This window comes from Odontesthes bonariensis, chromosome 11 (genome assembly GCF_027942865.1).
Source record: "Odontesthes bonariensis isolate fOdoBon6 chromosome 11, fOdoBon6.hap1, whole genome shotgun sequence".
Classification (NCBI taxonomy): Eukaryota; Metazoa; Chordata; class Actinopteri; order Atheriniformes; family Atherinopsidae; genus Odontesthes; species Odontesthes bonariensis.
The window spans coordinates 36,091,730-36,109,692 of NC_134516.1; the positions used below are offsets into that span (position 1 = coordinate 36,091,730).

At 42.6% G+C, this 17,963-nt stretch overlaps 1 protein-coding gene across 1 annotated transcript; it reads right to left on the bottom strand.

Moving 5' to 3' along the window:
• Window positions 1-5,693: 5,693 nt before the first annotated feature.
• On the bottom strand, window positions 5,694-16,114 carry pnpla4 (patatin-like phospholipase domain containing 4). The gene is made up of 7 exons (XM_075478103.1): window positions 15,997-16,114; window positions 12,008-12,196; window positions 11,797-11,891; window positions 9,705-9,840; window positions 9,536-9,601; window positions 8,216-8,368; window positions 5,694-6,140 (listed from the first exon to the last, which is right to left on the bottom strand). The coding sequence occupies exons 2-7, from the start codon at window positions 12,185-12,187 to the stop codon at window positions 6,009-6,011; spliced, it is 762 nt and encodes a 253-aa protein (XP_075334218.1). The 5' UTR covers window positions 12,188-12,196; window positions 15,997-16,114; the 3' UTR covers window positions 5,694-6,008.
• Between the last annotated feature and the right edge of the window lie 1,849 nt (window positions 16,115-17,963).

Sequence of the window (17,963 nt, forward strand, 5' to 3'; positions counted from 1 at the left end):
ATGGCATAAATTTCCATTGCTATGCTGATGATACTCAGCTGTACTTATCTATAAAACCAGATGAACCCAATAGGTTGGTCAGACTACAAGCATGTCTTAAAGACATAAAGACCTGGATGACTCAGAACTGTCTGCTTCTAAATTCAGACAAAACTGAAGTCGTTATCTTTGGACCTGAGCGTTTCAGGGAGAAATTGTCTAGCTATATAGTTACTCTAGATGGTATTTCCTTGGCTTCTAGTTCTACAGTGAGGAACCTTGGAGTTATTTTTGACCAGAACTTATCATTTGACTCGCATATAAAACAGGTTTCTAGGACTGCCTTCTTTCACCTTCGTAATATTGTTAAAATCAGGAACATCTTGTCTCAGAGTGATGCAGAACAACTAATTCATGCATTTGTTACTTCAAGATTGGACTACTGTAATTCTTTATTATTGGGCTGTCCCACATATTCTCTGAAAAGCCTTCAGTTGATCCAAAATACTTCAGCCAGAGTTTTGACAAGAACTAACAGGAGAGATCATATTTCTCCAGTTTTAGCTTCTCTTCATTGGCTCCCTGTTAAATTCAAAATAGAATTTATGATTCTTCTCCTTACATATAAAGCTCTTAATGACCGAGCTCCATCATATCTTAAAGATCTCATTGTAAGATATTTTCCTAACAGAGCACTTCGTTCCCAAACTGCAGGTTTACTTGAGGTTCCCAGAGTTTCTAAAAGTAGAATGGGAGGGAGAGCCTTCAGTTATCAGGCCCCTCTATTGTGGAATAAGCTGCCAGTAAATGTCCGGGAAGCAGACACCCTTTCCACTTTTAAGACCAGGCTTAAAACTTTCCTTTTTGATAAAGCTTATAGTTAGGGATGGCTCAGGTGATCCTGAAACATCCCATAGTTAAGCTGCTACAGGCCTAGACTGCTGGGGGGCCTCATCTGACACACCTTTCCTCACTTTACTCTCTTTATGTATATGTGATATTATTGTGGTCATTAACTCGTGTTTCCCTGTTCCAACAGATATCCTTTGAATGGTGTTACAGTGCCGCCACCGCGCGCCCCCCCCCCCTTTCTGTCTTCTCAAACCCCAGCTGGTCGAGGCGGATGGCCACCCTTCCTGAGTCTGGTTCTGCCAGAGGTTTCTTCCTGTTAAAAGGGAGTCGTTTCTCTCCACAGTCGCCTCAGGCACGCTCAGGCCGGGAGATTGGACCGAAAAACAAAAAGTTTTCAGTGCAATCTGTTGGTTTTCTTAGCTAGGAAATTGTTTTTGAATTGGCTCTATATGAACGAATTGGATTATTTTATGAATTATGATTATTATTAATTAATTGAATTCCACTTGGCTTGAATTGGACTTACTATCTAAGTGCCTTGAGATGACATTTGTTGTATTTGGCGCTATATAAATAAAAATGAATTGAAAAAATTGAATTGATAGATTCTTTGTTCCAGACTGGGTGCAATGACCTCCCCTTGAACATTGGCCTTCTGATATACTGCAGTGATTGTCCCATGTGTGGTTCCCTTTCCATCCACTGTGTCCTCGGCAAAGTCAGTGTTGTTGACAGCAAAGAACACAAAGCTTCCTTTTTTAAGAAAGTGAGGTACATACAGACCAGAGTTTTTAGGTTGTTTAGAGGCCAAGATAGCTGAAATTCTGTCTTTTATGGCGCCCGTTTTGAAATTCCAAAATGGCCACCATACTGGTGTCTGTTCAAGTGGCAACATTGGTTTTTGGAATCCCCAAGGTCTGCAGATTCCAAAAATGTATAGGTCAACAAATCCCCCAAAAATTCCCACAAAAGTACATTTTTGTACACCGTGAACCTGACTATTAGTTCCACCATCCGGATCTGTTGCTGTCATAGTTTGTGTTCTTTTAAACACTTGTTCTGTAGAAAGAGTCTCTTTCAAGTTGATGTGCTGATTTAAACATGGTTCACAAGGTTTACGGTACAATCCGCAGCCTCTTCAAAGGTTGCCATGTTTGGGCCCTGAGCTGCTCAGTGGAACTTCGGGGACTCGGAGCGAGTTAAGCCCAATTCGCACGGGATAAGTATTACCTATGGATCACTGGTAATTCGCAGCTACCCCCGCACCTCTGTAATTTTTTGTGGCGCATTCGGACGGGACAAGCAAAAGTCTGTAATTTACTGAAATCACAGACATCATGAGCGGATATTCCGTAATTGTCGTAACTTCCTGTTTTGCCCCGTTGTACCTGGTTGTACACATAGGTTGAACACACACAGGTGTGCGTTCAGACGGGACTTAAATTACCACAGGACGTCTGTGTTTCGCCGAAATACAGTAGGTAATTCGCGGCGGAATTATTACCCCACAAATCACGGACATGGCGCATTCGCACAGGACTAAGAACTCAGACATTCTCCGCAATTATTCCGAATTACGGGGGGTCCATAGGTAATACTTATCCTGTGCGAATTGGGCTTTACACGGTAGAAGTCCGCCTGCCTTTGTCAGAACGGTGGTGGTGAAGGAAAACTCTTGATTTATTTAAAGAATCCAAACGAAGAACTCAACTTAGATTAAACACAAACAAAAACCTGACAATGAGCATGAATTACGGAGAGGATCTGGCAATGGAACATGGAAAAACCTGGAGACTGAGGCCCCGTTTACACGATAGGAAGACGCAGATATTGTCCTGCGGTTTGGCCTCTCATTTACACCATTTATCACAGAAAACGATTATTTCTAAAACCTCCGGCCAAAGGGGAGATTTCTGATAACGCCGGTTATGTGTTGCCGTGTCAACTGAGAGAAACAGCGTTTTAGGTTCTTAAACGTCACATTATGCGCCAGAAAATGCTTAACGTCATGCGAGCGCCTTATGTTTACAGTTTGTTTGGCTACTGATCAGGATTATCATAGATGATGTTAAAGTTCTACTCTGGCCTTATTGCATTTGCAACAACTGCTCTACATGGAGGAGCAGAGGCGAAGGATTGCACGGAGGTCAGCCGCCAATAGGTTTGGCATAGTTATTATGGCGCTTGACGGCGAATTTATGCGGGTTGATGTAAATGACAAGTTTTTTCAAATATTTGTTTCTCTAAATACCTGGCTGTGTGTAAATGTCGACTAAATACTGAGGATGGTGACTAATGCGTGAAGGCAGCTGAGGGGAGAAGCACAGCTGACGGGAGTGAAGCTGATGGCAGGGCAAGAGACTGAGGAAACCATGGCAGAAACTATGGTTTCCCTACCCTAACCCTTTTCCCAAAAACCAAATTAGACCCACTACCTCCCTTGTTACAACCTTCCCTCCCACATACCCTAACCATAAGGGTCACAGGGCCAAAAGCCCTAACCCTAAGTCCACCACTCCATGCCAGGGTTTAAAACATTAATACATTTATATTAATATTTTTATTCTACTTTTATTCTCTCTTTAATCCTCTGGCGTGTTACCTTCTTGTTGAAGGCTCAGTAAAAGGCAACAGTAGCAGATTAAAGCAGAGTTTGTGCCTCAGATTCAGTCTCTGCTCAAACTGCCTCCACTGCGGGCTGCTGTACCTGCTGGCTTGGATCTCTTGGCAGCTCTGTGGCTCGGCGCTAACCGACCGTAGCCATTTCATTTCAGGCCACAGTCCCACCTCCCACAGAAGCACAAAGAGGGCAGCGTGCGACTTCCATACATCCTGTGAGCAGCGGTAGAATCGGTTTCCAGTGGATTCCTTTCGGAGCAGAAAACAATGACAAATGTTCACCTCTGTGAGCAGCTATTGTCGGCTGTGTGGCGAGTGTGAACGTGCTGCAGCTGGACAGCCAACCCCTCAGTGTTCATTTCCTTTTCATCCAAAAAAGAGCTGAATCGCACCATCATCGCCCGGGTGGAAGCTGTGGCTTCAGTGAAGCCTAAAGCACATAATAGAGGGTCAAACTCTGAGCATCCTTTAACATCCAAGTGCATCTTTATGAGCACAGATAATAAGGAAAAAAAAATCTAAAGCTATTAAATCCACATGCTTTTAAGTCTGGCAAGTCTCTTTTTCTTTCTCCTGACTGGCTCTGCTTGTTTATCGGATGCTTTTAAAGGTTCCTCTGCCTTCTCAGATGGTTTCTGAGTGGAAGGATTCGCTGTAATTTTTTATAGGGCAATACTCTCTGAAAAACAGAATATAGAAACTCTGGCACTCATGCATCACGCCCAGGGGTTATAGTCTCGTTGACGTTTCCTATTCTTTAGCCCTTATTATTGCTTATATCTCCCATCATCTGTAATTCTAATTCTGCAAATTTCTGAGTAAATAGCAATGGTTTCTTGACTGAGGTCAGCAGTCTGAACCTATTCCGTCAGCATTTTGTGGATCCATGAAATAAGATCTGCTAAAAGCAGCTGCTGAACCCAAAAATGTTTGAAAGTCTCAGCCTTTTGCACCTTCTTCCCCTCCGACTGTCCCCGGTAAATCTACGCACCGCGGTGTCAGGTGGGATCTTTGTGGGACACTTTCCGTTGCAAACCCAGCCCGTCTGCCTCCGTTATTCTTTGCTTCGCAGCAGCTGGCGTTGTTCTCAGGATGGTTACCATAATCTTGATAGTGGAGGCACATTTTTGGACATTTCTGCCAATAATCTGAAACAATTCAAGTCATTTTACTCATGTCAGAGCAGAAAGAAAAACAGGAGACGAGACAGGTTGAGATGCACATTCTCGGGCCTGAAACTGCACTTGATCGCCGTGGGCTGAGATACCACAGTTCACATCTTTGGTTCCCAGCCCCTGCACTGCACCATTTTGCTTTATGACACATTTTCGATGGCGTCTTTGTGGCCTCGTCACCATGGCAACACATCCCTGTGTGTGGCTGTACATGTGCAGGGCTCACACCATCTGTTTGAAGACGGTGGTGGTGGGAGGAGCCAAACAGTCTCCAGCATCACTTTGAGCTCCACAATAAGACCGACGCAGATCCAAGTGATCCCACATCGTCCCCCTCCTGCTCTCTGCTGAGTTTCCTCAGCCATGATGGTGGGCAGCTGGAACTCCAACTTTCAGCTTGATGACATGGGCTGTGTTCGAAACCGCATACTTCTCCTACTATCTTTTTGAGTTAGTAGTTTGAGTAAGCGATGCATACTAGATTCGCCGAAATGTTGGGTATGCATCATGAGGTTACTACTCAAACTACCCAAGATGCAACGTAACGTGGCCGATCGTCATTTCCTGTCAAAACGGCAGTTTCAAGCTAGCTACAACGAGGGTAGGTTCACTTCCCGTTTTAAAAACAAAAGCACCAATTGTATCGTAATGGCTTTCCCTATGATAAAAGGCAACAGGTATTTTATTTTGTGAAAATAACAGGAAGTGCGCCGCTCACTGCGGCTAGCTTTAGTAGCACCGAATTCGTGGGAACAAAATTGTAAACAGCCGGTATTTTGTCAGATTTTCAACATGTTGGGGATCTAAACGACTACTTTCTCGCCTGAAAATGTTTCAAATGTTGCTAAAGTTTACAGAGTTTAGAGCTTAAGAGAAATCAGCTTCAGGCTGGCTGATTTCGGCTCGGGCAGGAGCGAAATGCATTGTGGGTAAACGCTCTGCATACTGTCTGATCGATGAGTATGCAGTATGGAAGTATGGAACTATGCAGTTTGTAGTATGCGGTTTTGAACACAGCTATGCAGACCTTAAAATGCACAGGACGACCCATTCACATCCTCACGTGCCATTAACTGACTTTATTTTCCCCTTTTCAAAGTCATGTTACAGGTTTATCAGTAGTGGGCAGGGACAGCGACGTCCAATCTCAGAGTCTGAGGATGGTTTGGACTAGGTCTCCCATTCAAACCCAACTCCCAACATGCACTTCCTGTGAAATGGATACCATTCACTCTTGTCCCACTGCTTTAAGTGCCCTCCATAAAAGCCCATGTCCACACGGAGGACCTTCATTGTGTCCCGATGCTGTTAGATTTAGGAAAAAAAGAATCTGAAAACACAATAAATACAGAAAAAAAAAAAAACTTCATTTGACGCGCTCCATCAGCTCATCAAGGCCTCTCTCTTCAGGAACCTCACGGCGTCGGTGAAACCTTCTTCACACAAAGAGTCCATGGTTCTGGAGGACGGAGGGAACAGAGCCTGGTTCAAACGTTTGATGTTCTCCACCGAAAACTGAGGAAACAAATAACAAACAAGATTAAAAATGTGAGCTGGAAATAAACTGGATTCAGCTGCTTTCGAACTGGATTTGATCTGCAGAGCAGCCTCGCCACAAAGATCCATCCTTCTGCTGTGATTCAACACCCCTCAGATGTAAGAGAGGGCTTCCAGAGATAATCAGACTGGATTGGACAAAGATCAAGCCAAGCAAGAGGAAACTGACGGCCCAACACCTCCACACGGTGATAGGACGATTCCAAAAAGCCTGTCCACAGCCGTGGTTAGAAATATAACGCAGCCCTAAAAGACTCAAAGTAAGTATATCAGGAGATATTCTCAGATATGAGACACTGTCTGCATTCGGGCTGTAGCGATACAGTAATCTCAAGATACGATACACGATATTCAGCCAACGATTCGATTCGATTCGATTCGATTCACTTCCATCATTTTCTGAAAAAAAAAAGGGACACTCAGTGGGGTCACATGGCACTGAAAGGGTCGGATAATTGGCTAGGGTATTCTCCTTGGATATATGGCGGTGAATGAATGGGATCAGAGGCACAAAGCATGTCGTACGATAGGTGGCGCTGTACCCATTTCAACTATTGGTGGTCCGTGCTTTGAACAGGAAGGACAACGCCGCCAGACAAACTGAAACAAACAAACATGTCATAAACGTGAGAGCTGTGCACTTTATACAACATTTTTATGAACTAATTTATCACTGTTTTGTATAATGTGACCCCCTGGCATTGTATTATATCAATGTTCTGTGTTTTCACTAATTGTAACGTCTGACTTTTCAATAAAGTTTGCTTTGAAAAAAAAAATAATAATAAATCGATACTTGTGGCTGAAAAAGATTCTTTAATCTGGAAACAAAATATCGATATATATCACAGTATTGCTCACTTCATGCAGCTGGTCATCAACACAAACAGCTGGACTGGAAGAAGCCCACAGAAAGATATCACTTCTTTAAATGTGAATTCTGGTATGTAATAATCATGTATGGAATATAAACTCCTGAGCATCCACAGAAAGAAACATTTCGGCCATTATTCATCTGTAATGAGGCATTTTAAGCAAGTCCTCTGCTCATGGGACTGAAAAATGACTCGATTCCACATCCCGGGCCAAGATAAAGTGGATGTCCCACCACCTCCGAACTCTCTCAGCCTCCAACACTAACTTCATGCTTTATTATTGCAGTAAAGCAAACAAAAAAAAAAACTGAACATGGAATCGCAAAAATGGTCAAAAATGGAACATTTGTGACAATTTTGTGGCATATGGCAGCGTAGTGAACAGATAAAGCAGTTCCAGTGCGCCCGGTACTGTCGCTATAGCAACAAATCTAAATGCAACCAGGGTGGAGCCTCGCATGGCAGCCTGTTGCAGGATCTCTGGACATACTGCAAAAACTGAGCTTTTGTCTTTGAAAACACTGATTATTAAAATATCTTTCCACATCAGACTGAAAGCTGAGCTGCCAGAATTTCTCCTGATACTTTTTGGAGCTCTTCAACATCTTTTGTGTTGAGATACTGCGACAGGGTGAGAGCTGCTTATGTGTGGGAGAAGGTCATTAATCCCAATAATCCCTAAAATATGACCCGGAACTAGAGAAGCTGAGGAAGAAACATCACAGACGTGGGACAGCAAAGAGCCAAGAAGAAGTTTAAGCTGTTTCTTCCCTTGATTATGTCGGGGAATGTGAGATAACTGGCAAATAGGACAAGCTTGGAGTACTGACAGCAACACTATGTTACAGTACGTTCCTGCCTCTTCAGCTGGCTCTAAGACTGGTGGACTGATGGACAGAGACAGCAGACAGAGTGGTACCTGCCAACACTGCATGTAATAACGTCCCAATTCAAACTCTGTGTTGTGTTTCTGTTTAGTTCTATTAATTATCAAACTTTATTCACTTATATGAAATAGAAACGACATTAAAACTCTCAATGCGGTGTATAAAAGCACATTGTTACCCCATACAAGGTCTGACCCACCCAGGGGCCACTGAAGCCCCCCCTGTGAACACCAAGCAGCCTTCCAGACCGATCTGATGGTGAGCTACTCACCATTATGTTCATGTTGGCGAGTTTAAGCTGGGTGTTGAAGCGCCCCCTGTGGACAGGGCACACATCTTGGAGTCCGGCGAAAGGAGACACAGTAATGGTTCGTCCCACAGGCAGGACGGGCAGGCTGTCGGTGAAGCCTCCATCGATCCACCTCTGACGAAACAAAGCCAGAGAGTTTAATGTCTTCAGGGTCATGGAATCATCTTTTTTTTTTTTTTTTTTTTAAATAGCAGTTTTAGACTTAACATATTAGACATATAAAGGCAACTTTCACCTCTACATAGAATGCTTTGCGAAAGCCACATCCTCAGCAGGTAACACATCACATTACTGACAGTGACAGAATTATATGGTCAAAGCAATCTTCATCCCGGTATGGCGCCGCCCTACAGGCAGCAGCCTGCACAAACTATTCCCGTCTTTGCATCTTCTCAATATTTTCTATTGAGCTTTTTTCTGTGAAAACTGCCGGTAACCATGGCAACGGGAAAGTTGTTTAGCTGTTGGAGCAGCAAGCTGAGCTTTCCAAAGCTCAAGTAGTGCCAGGAATATGAACCCAAATTAAGATGATTGGGAGAGGAGACGTCTGGGATGCAGAGCAGGAACAAATTTGTGAACAAGGAGGAGGAAGTTTGAACCATTTCTTTCCTTGATCATCATGAGAAGTGTGAGATCACTGGCAGATACAATGGAAAGGCTTGGGTCCCTTATGAGGACACAGCAGGAATGCAGACAGAGACTGCAGACAGAGCGGTAACAGGAAAGAAGGAGGATCACAGAGGTGGTTAACAACAGATGCTGTGATCCTGGACCTGGCTGCAGGAACTGCTCTAACAGCTCTCTGCTCAGCTTTAAGACTATCCGGGCAGACAGAGACTGCAGACAGAGCAGTAACAGGAAAGGAGGAGGATCACAGAGCTGGTTAACAACAGATGCTGTAATCCTGGACATGTCACTGAGAAGGAGCGTCTCTGCAACCCAGATGTTGAACTGTTTCTGTCCATGTTGTCTGCTGAGACCTGCTAATGCTGTGAGTGACATAATCAACTAAGCTGTTGCTAAGCTACAGAAACAGCCCAACCCACTGATGGAGACCTCTGAAGGTTTCTACCACATCTTCCTCTCTGCTCCACAGCTTATTTACATTTTATTCTGTTATCTGTCTATAACAGCAGCATTTCTTTAATAATAATGAATACACGAACAATACAATTTCCCTTTGGGGATTGTTAAATTTTTATTGAACCGAATTTAAATAATTCACCGATGTTTTTGAGATAAGCCTCATTCTTTAGACACACCACAGAAAAAGCACATTACCTCTCCTCTAAACTCCAGCGGTTTTAGTCCAGCATAGACGGGCACAAAGCTGCTGGCCAGCAGAGCCTGGAGAGGTTACAGAACCAGAGGGTGAGGAAGACTATTCATGCCATTTTAGGGTCAAAGCAGTAAAAACGAACCCCCTGGGCTAGAGAGAGACGCCACTCACCTTAATGAGGTCGTCCCTGGAGTTGAACCTGGACACGATGTGATTTTTGCCACTTTTGGAGTGTGTTATTGAGATATGAAGGCGATCGGAGGCCAGACTGTGAGCATCTCCGGGCAGAATCTCATCTATCCCCTCCCTGCAGAGTGTCCACACACAAGATTTTAGTAATGATACCCCCCCACATGCTTTTACAAACACAGTACTTTGCACAGCAACATGTAACTAGAAAATTTCTGAAGAAATTTAGAAGGGGCCTGCCAAAGTGTGCGTATCGCTCAACCAATCACGGCTGCTCAGGAATGGTTCGCAAGGCCTAAAGAAGAAGCATTCAAATGGCATCAAAGGATGACATGGATGCTTCTTCTTAAAGCGGCAAACTGTCCCTTTAAAGTGGCGAACTGTCCCTTTAAAGAGGCGAACTGTCCCTTTAAAGCGGCGAACTGTCCCTTTAAAGAGGTGAACTGTCCCTTTAAAGCGGTTAATTGTGCTGTTGAAACTTCAAAGGACTGGCTGGGCCACTAATAGCCTTGTTTCTATGGTAATTAATCTCCCTCATTTAACTGACAGTTAAGCTGCCCCAGCTGCTGCTACACTAATTATATGAGACTCAGGCTTCTCAGAGCCAAAAAACCTCATTGCTTCGCAATGCTATGCAGTGCTCTCCTATGCAATGCTATGGCAGGCCCCAATAATGACTCAAGCTGTGAAGCAAAAAGAAAACATGCTAACTCTAACAGAAACACAGCTTAGGTAGGCAAACGTCCAGGACACGGTATATACCAGCATCACTCCGCCTTTGGTCTATCGCCCTTGAACGTTTGCCCTTGTTGGCGAGGCTCAGGTCCGAGCTGGCGTGGAGGAGAAGTGAGCGAGCACCCTGCAGAGTCAAAGAGCAGCAAAGAAGAGGACCATCTGGTCCAGAGGGGAGGTCCCAGAGAAAGCTCCCCAGGTGCCTTCAGATGAAGATGGCCGATCAGCTCCCACACCTTGAGTTCTCCTCACACTGTGTGTGTTGATTTTATTCTTTTAAGACTTCCTTCTGACCACATATCTTCCTTGAAGATGATGGTTCACTCCTACTCATTTCATGATGGAATAATTCCCTTTTTGTCTCATTCCTCAGCTGCTGGACAATCAGACTTTCCCTCAATAAAGTGTTTTCTCTTCTGTTCCTTCAGGCTTCAATAATGTGCTGATAGTTTGCACTTTAGCTAACTTTAGCAGCTTCAGCACTGTCCTTGGTTGCTTCGTCTGCTTGATGCAGATCAAGAGTTCAGTGACTCGATGCCAGAAACGGCGGAGCTGTGGTTTGGTATTATCGTCAGAGCACTGCACAGATCCCACCTCTGGTCTAATGATGGGGCAACAGAAAAAATAACAATTTGTCCTGAGGGAGACAACAATCATTATTGTTCAAACTGAATGGGAACTAATATTTCGTCTGTCTCTACTGAGTCATGGGCTGTGTTCGAAACCGCATACTACATACTTGCAAACTACATACTTCCATACTGCATACTCATCGATCAGACCGTATGCAGAGCGTTTACCCACAATGCATTTCGCTCCTGCCCGAGCCGAAATCAGCCGGCCTGAAGCTCATTTGAAACATTTTCAGGCGAGAAAGTAGTTGTTTAAAATCCTCAACGTGTTGAAAATCTGACAAAATACCGGCTATTTACAATTTTGTTCCAACGAATTCGGCGCTACTAAAGTTAGCCGCAGTGAGCAACGCACTTCTGGTTATTTTCACAAAAATGAAATACCCGTTGCCTTTTATCATAGGGAAAGCCATTACGATACAATTAGTGCTTTTGTTTTGAAAGCAGGAAGTGAACCTTCCCTCGTTGTAGCTAGCTTGAAACTGCCGTTTTGACAGGAAATGACGATCGGCGACGTCACGTTACGTTGCATCTTGGGTAGTTTGAGTATGAGTAGTAACCTCGTGATGCATACCCAACATTTCGGCGAATCTAGAATGCATCCGGGAACTTCTCTCACACTAAAACTCGCATACCAACTCAAAAAGTTAGTAGGAGTAGTAGGAGAAGTATGCGGTTTCGAACACAGCCTGTATGTCTGATGTGATCACCTCAGAGTGAGCATGAAGTTGTATCCTGGGGTGACGGCTCCAAACCTCTGCTGTCTCACACTGTCAGCGAACCTGTGGGTGAATTCTTTACAGTGCTGGAAGAAGGAAACATCACACATCGTCACGCTGTCCGCATCCAAACCCTTCTATTAAAATCTGAAGCTAATACCCCAAAGACCAACCCCCCCACGCTGACCCCTACATGTCCTACCTCCAGCTTATCAGGGGCGGTGATCATCACAGCAGCCACAAGCGCTCCAGCTGAGGCCCCTGCACAGGCCCTAAGGGAGCCCAGCAGCTTGTCCCCGTGACGGAGGAAGGCCCCCACGGCACCCAGGTGGTAGATCCCCACAAACCCACAAGCAGCAAAGGACAGATTCAGGACTGTCATCCTCACCACCTGAATGTGAGTTCGGAAAGGACAAACTAAAACATGCGAGTTCTCTGTGTAATACAGACATGTAGCTGGCAGTGGGCAAGGCTGGAAAATAAGATCACCTCTACATTCAAAAGAATCATTTCTGCACTGCTGAGTATTATTCTCTGTGATTTATAGCTGCAGACCCTAATCTGAGAAAAACTTAGAAAGTGGTGACATCAATACCATCAGCTGAAAGATTAGAGGCATCACATTTAGAGTCAAATAAGAAATAGCAGCACAATCCATCCAGCCATCCATCCATCCCTCCATGACTCTACCTGACATTCGACTCTACCCGACTCTCTCCGACTCTCTCCGACTCTCTCCGACTCTCTCCGACTCCACCTGACTTTCTCCGATTCTTGCCGACTCTACCTGACTTTCTCCGACTCTCTCAGATTATATCCGACTCTATCCAGTCATCTCATATCTAGTGAGTTAAGTGATTTTTAAAATACTTCATTGGAAGGATGAAAACATTAACTTTTTGTAGATTTGATACACTGCATTTAACACAGGAGAAGGCGTTTTTCTTTTACTTTATCAACCATTTTGATCAATTAAAGTAATTCATTTCTTCAGGTCCAGAGCTGGACCTGAAGTCTCCTGCCTCAAAGACTTGGGCTGTGTTCGAAGCCGCATACTACATACTGCATACTCATTGATCAGACAGTATGCAGAGCATACCACAATGCATTTCGCTCCTGCCCGAGCCGAAATCAGCCGGCCTGAAGCTGATTTCACTTAAGCTCTAAACTCTGTAAACTTTAGCAACATTTGAAACATTTTCAGGTGAGAAAGTAGTCGTTTAGATCCCCAACGTGTTGAAAATCTGACAAAATACCGGCTATTTACAATTTTGTTCCCACGAATTCGGCGCTACTAAAGCTAGCCACAGTGAGCAACGCACTTCCGGTTATTTTCACAAAATAAAATACCCGTTGCCTTTTATCATAGGGAAAGCCAATACGATACAATTGGTGCTTTTGTTTTGAAAACAGGAAGTGAACCTACCCTCGTTGTAGCTAGCTTGAAACTGCCGTTTTGACAGGAAATGACGATCGGCGACGTCACGTTACGTTGCATCTTGGGTAGTTTGAGTTTGAGTAGTAACCTCATGATGCATTCCCAACATTTTGGAGAATCTAGTATGCATCCGGGAACTTCTCGCTTACTCAAACTCACATACTAACTCAAAAAGTTAGTAGGAGTAGTAGGAGAAGTATGCGGTTTCGAACACAGCCATGATCTCTTCCTCCAGCCTCAGAGTAGCACATATTCAGTTGTTATAGATAAATAGCTCCTCTCACGCGTTTTTACAACAGCAAACTGCAGTCCTGAAATGACTCAAGGTCGAAGCTTGAAGCGACAACGAGACTGTGCAGGAATAAACTGACCTGGTGTGTTAATCCAGATGTTGACGTGCAGAAAAAAAAAACATTGGCTTTAAATGAAGATCATGAAATAGCAGAGAAGCCTGATTTTCTTGTCATTTTCAAGCATTTGGGCAGTATTCACGTCCTTTTAACGACATTTAATCATTGAATGAAGATGAGCTGGCAGCCAAAGGGGCTGTTATCACTAATCTGACAAACGGCTCTACTTTTTCTCCAGTTTTTCTTTCGACATTCGCTGCTGTGGTTGTTCAAACGGTCTGTTTGATGATTGAATGATTAAAAAGCTTCAGCGCAAATTAAACATCACAAAGTAAATGTTATTGATGATAATAATGACATCTTGAGAAGAAGAAATTAGTTTTTTTTCTTTCTTTGTTAAACGGGAGTAAGAAAAAGTATTTACACTTTTATTTATTCCTTTAATGCCATTATTACAATAACAACATCAAGCTTTAGTAAATTATCAATTAGAATAAACCATACTGATGACCCCACCCTGGTTGGTCCCCGTGTGGCCCTCCAGATCTAGGCCTGGCTTGGGACCGGTTCACTGGTGGCTCCTTGTTCTCCTTTCTATTCTTTATTATTGTTGTTGTTGGTTGAGCTCTATTCTCGCTTCTTTTAATTTTCATTATCATGAATCTTTTTACTGTCATCGTCAGCATTAATAATTCATTTTAGGGCTGGGCGAGTTAACTCGTTATTATCGCGTTAACTTGTTAAATATTTAACGCCGATAAATGTTTTATTGCGCATTAACGCAGGTTTTATCATTGTAAAAGTCTGTTGCTCACAGGCTTTTATTTTGTAAAATTCTGTTGCCGTCTGCTGTGGAACAGGAAAATAAAGTAATCGGCGGATCCACCAAATATGGAGAAGGGTACGGAACGGAACGCCCATTGATTTGGTCGCGAGACTTCGGTTCTTTTCACAGATGTTTATTGACGCCACATCAACACCGTAGAACTAAATGTTGAAGTAAACAAAGTAAAAGACAGTATTAGTTGTTGTAATCATTAAAGAAATAGCATTCTTAGCATTGTCGCTGGTACCAATAAAAAAATCAGAGCTGCTTCTCAACCAACGGCAGAGTCATTCCCCAGAGGCAATCTTCACGGTCAGAACTAGGATTCTTTAACTTCCACTTCTCCTCTGCATCACATTCACACAGTTACAGCAAACACCACGAAGCATGGAGGAATAAAATAAAGATAAACTAGCAGGTAACATCACCGTTACAGGTGTGAAGCTAACGGAGCTAACCGGCGCTACTTCCTGTTTTACTTGTTTCAGCATAAAAGCATGTATTTAAAAATAAATTTAAAAAGAAACTCCTGCATTTAGAGCCAAGTTGAATTGTCTTCTCACCGTAGTAGTTCCATTCTAAAACATCACTTAAAGATAAAACACACAACTGATAGCAGCAAGTCATTCAAGGAAACAGACAGTGGAGCGAACTACAGAAAGATGCTGATGTTAAAAGTGTGTTTGCACAACAAATGTTATGGCACTTTCATTCATATGGCAGCACATTTAAAATAAAACTAAATGCTAAAAGCTATACACTACTTTCGGATTCATTTTTGGATTCTGCGTAGAAATGCGATTAATTGTGATTAATCAGGGCAATCATGCGATTAATTAGATTAAACATTTTAATCGTTGCCCAGCCCTAAATTCAATTCATTTTTATTTATATAGCGCCAAATACAACAAATGTCATCTCAAGGCACTTAGATAATAAAGTCCAATTCAAGCCAATTGGAATTCAATTAATTGTAATCATAATTATTCATAAAATAATCCAATTCGTTCATATAGAGCCAATTCAAAAACAATTTTCATTCAACCTAATTCATTTACATTACACTTTTAGCTATTTACTGTACAGATGCCTTTTTTTATATAAATGGAGCTTACACTATCATGGAGACATAAAATGGAGCTGAATTAATCACCAGCTAAAATTGCAATAAAATCTTTTTTAGCTCCAGAGATCTTAATTTCAGATGGTAAATTCTCTGACAGTTAGACCTGAACTCACCTCTCTGAAACTAAAGCTTGAAAGGAACCTAAAATGATCCTTTAAGAAGCCATTAGAGGTGAGAGAAATGGCTGATAAATGCTTTGACTTCCCCCCCAAAGTAACAGTGACAATAAGAATACAGAATCCAATGTACACAGATAAGGAACAGATTCACTTCCGTGTTGTTCTGTGCCTTGTTTCAAGTTGTCTGACGGCATTAATAATCAAAAACAGACGTCATGCCATGTGAGTGACAGCGTTCGGTCTGACGTCAGTGTTCGGTCTGACGTCTACGAACATAAAACCAAAGCTAGCCAAAGTCACAGGAAGCTAACATGCTAACGCCGACAACGTACCGTGTTTGGGTCCCAGCGCAGTCAGCCTGCGAGTTCAAATGACTGAGAATGACTGAGAAATGCGAAGAAACAACAGCCTGTTTGAAACAGGACTCACGTTGCTTAACCGCTCTCTGAACACCGGAAGTAAACAGCATTTCTTCCGCTACTTACTTTCAAAATAAAACGTTTCCCGTCACGAACAATCTGATTTGGACTGGATTTCATTTACTTCGCCTTTCAGAATAAACGTTTTGTATCGTTAGAGTAAAAAACTTCTTCAACAGTTGAAGAGCGCTGTAATATATCCTCTAAATATCTTCCTTTAGCAATCATTTTCCAGAAATAAACAGGCATCTTTTAGCTGTTCAGCAGTTTTATCTGTATCATGCAGTGTTGTATAGTAACGAAGTAAAAATACGTCACTACTGTACTTAAGTATATTTTGGAATACGTTGTACTTTCCTCGAGTTTAAAATGTTTTGACAACTTTCACTTTTACTTCACTATATTTCCGAACTTAATTGTATACTTTTACGCCAATACATTTTCAATGTTCGGTTTAGTTACTCGTTACAAAAAAAAGAGAGAGGGAGAGAGAAAAAAAACGTAACAGTGTTTTGACCCCATGCATGTTATGCCTTAGCCTGGGCGAAAGCCGACTGTTGACTCTGTCTGACAGTCTGGGAAAACCCAAGAGGAATCCGTTTCCATGGAGGGCGGGACCTTACCCAGCAACTTAAATTCATTGGAGTAACGGAGTTCCCTTAACCAATCATAATGTTTAGAAATGACGTTGGTTATGCGCCGAGGTTCATGCTTACTCTCGCGAGGCTCTAGCTCGCGAATCACGCTTCTCACATCCGCTTTCATTGTACCGGTACCATTTGATAAATCAAACTTTACCCAAAGCCAGTTGGAAGGAGAGCTTCGACATCCTTGCCACTAACAATATTGAAGAGGCATTCCTCTTGCTCTCGTTTTAATTGTGTAATGCTCTCCAGAGTTGAGACAACTTCATGGATAGCTTCTAGCGTTCTTCCGTCGCCATGTTTATTTCCGCTGCGGTTGAACTACAATTATATGGACTACAATGGACTCCGCGCGTGAGTTCTGCGTCACCACTCGCAACTGTTTGCTGATTGGCAAAACACTGAGCGAACCGAGGTAGGGGGATTTGGCCAGACTATGTGCGGAGCCAAAATCTTTGGGCGGAAGTACGTAGGATGGCGTCGCCAGGCTAGTTATGCCTGCCCAAAGACGTGGAAATTCTATCTTAATGAAACTCCCCTTTTTTAGGTTTTAAGGTAGTTTTACAAAAAAGGTATTCCTCTTCAGATGCCAGATAAGCTGCAGTTCCCTCCCAATTCTTTTTTTCTTTTGTATAATGACCGGTTGTGTGTGCACCTCCTATAGCTTGTGAAGTACAGTAATCGTAACAGCTTTTTTTCTTGGTGATGTTGGCCGCATTTTCTGTACTGAGTTATTTTATTTATTTTTTAGAAAGCTTTACAAAAGGGGTTTCAAACTGGACTCCCTCTTCAGATGCCAGATAAGCTTCAGTTTTCTCCTATTTTTTTGTTTAAATTTTGTTTGTAATGATGGCAATAACAGTAGCAGCCTCTTTTGTTTAATTTTTTCTTAATGGTGTAATGTACGCCTCATTTTCAGCACTGACCTTAGAAGAAGAAAAACTTAAAGATTCACAAAGTTTGTATTTTCTGTCTAAACCTGGTCTAAATTTTGCCTGCACTTGGTTGTGTGTAGATTTTAAGTGTATTTGACCTTCAAAGTTTACCAAAATATAAAAAATGTCATTCAAACTGCATTTGCCTTGTTTACTTTTTACTTATACTTTTCATTACATTACTTAAGTACATCTATTTTTACAGTAATTCTCATACTTAAGTACAAGACGTTTCGGATACTTGTAAGACTTTAACTCAAGTAACATTTCAGTCAGTGACTTGGACTTTTACCAAAGTCAT

What these genes read in the sequence shown, in the direction of transcription:
- pnpla4 (XM_075478103.1), bottom strand. Translation starts at nt 12,187, where the DNA reads ATGACAGTCCTGAATCTGTCCTTTGCTGCTTGTGGGTTTGTGGGGATC. An exon ending in CCGCCCCTGATAAGCTGGAG is followed by an intron (nt 11,892 to 12,007) that starts GTAGGACATGTA and finishes TCCTTCTTCCAG; the next exon opens with CACTGTAAAGAATTCACCCA. An exon ending in AACTTCATGCTCACTCTGAG is followed by an intron (nt 9,841 to 11,796) that starts GTGATCACATCA and finishes GACACTCTGCAG; the next exon opens with GGAGGGGATAGATGAGATTC.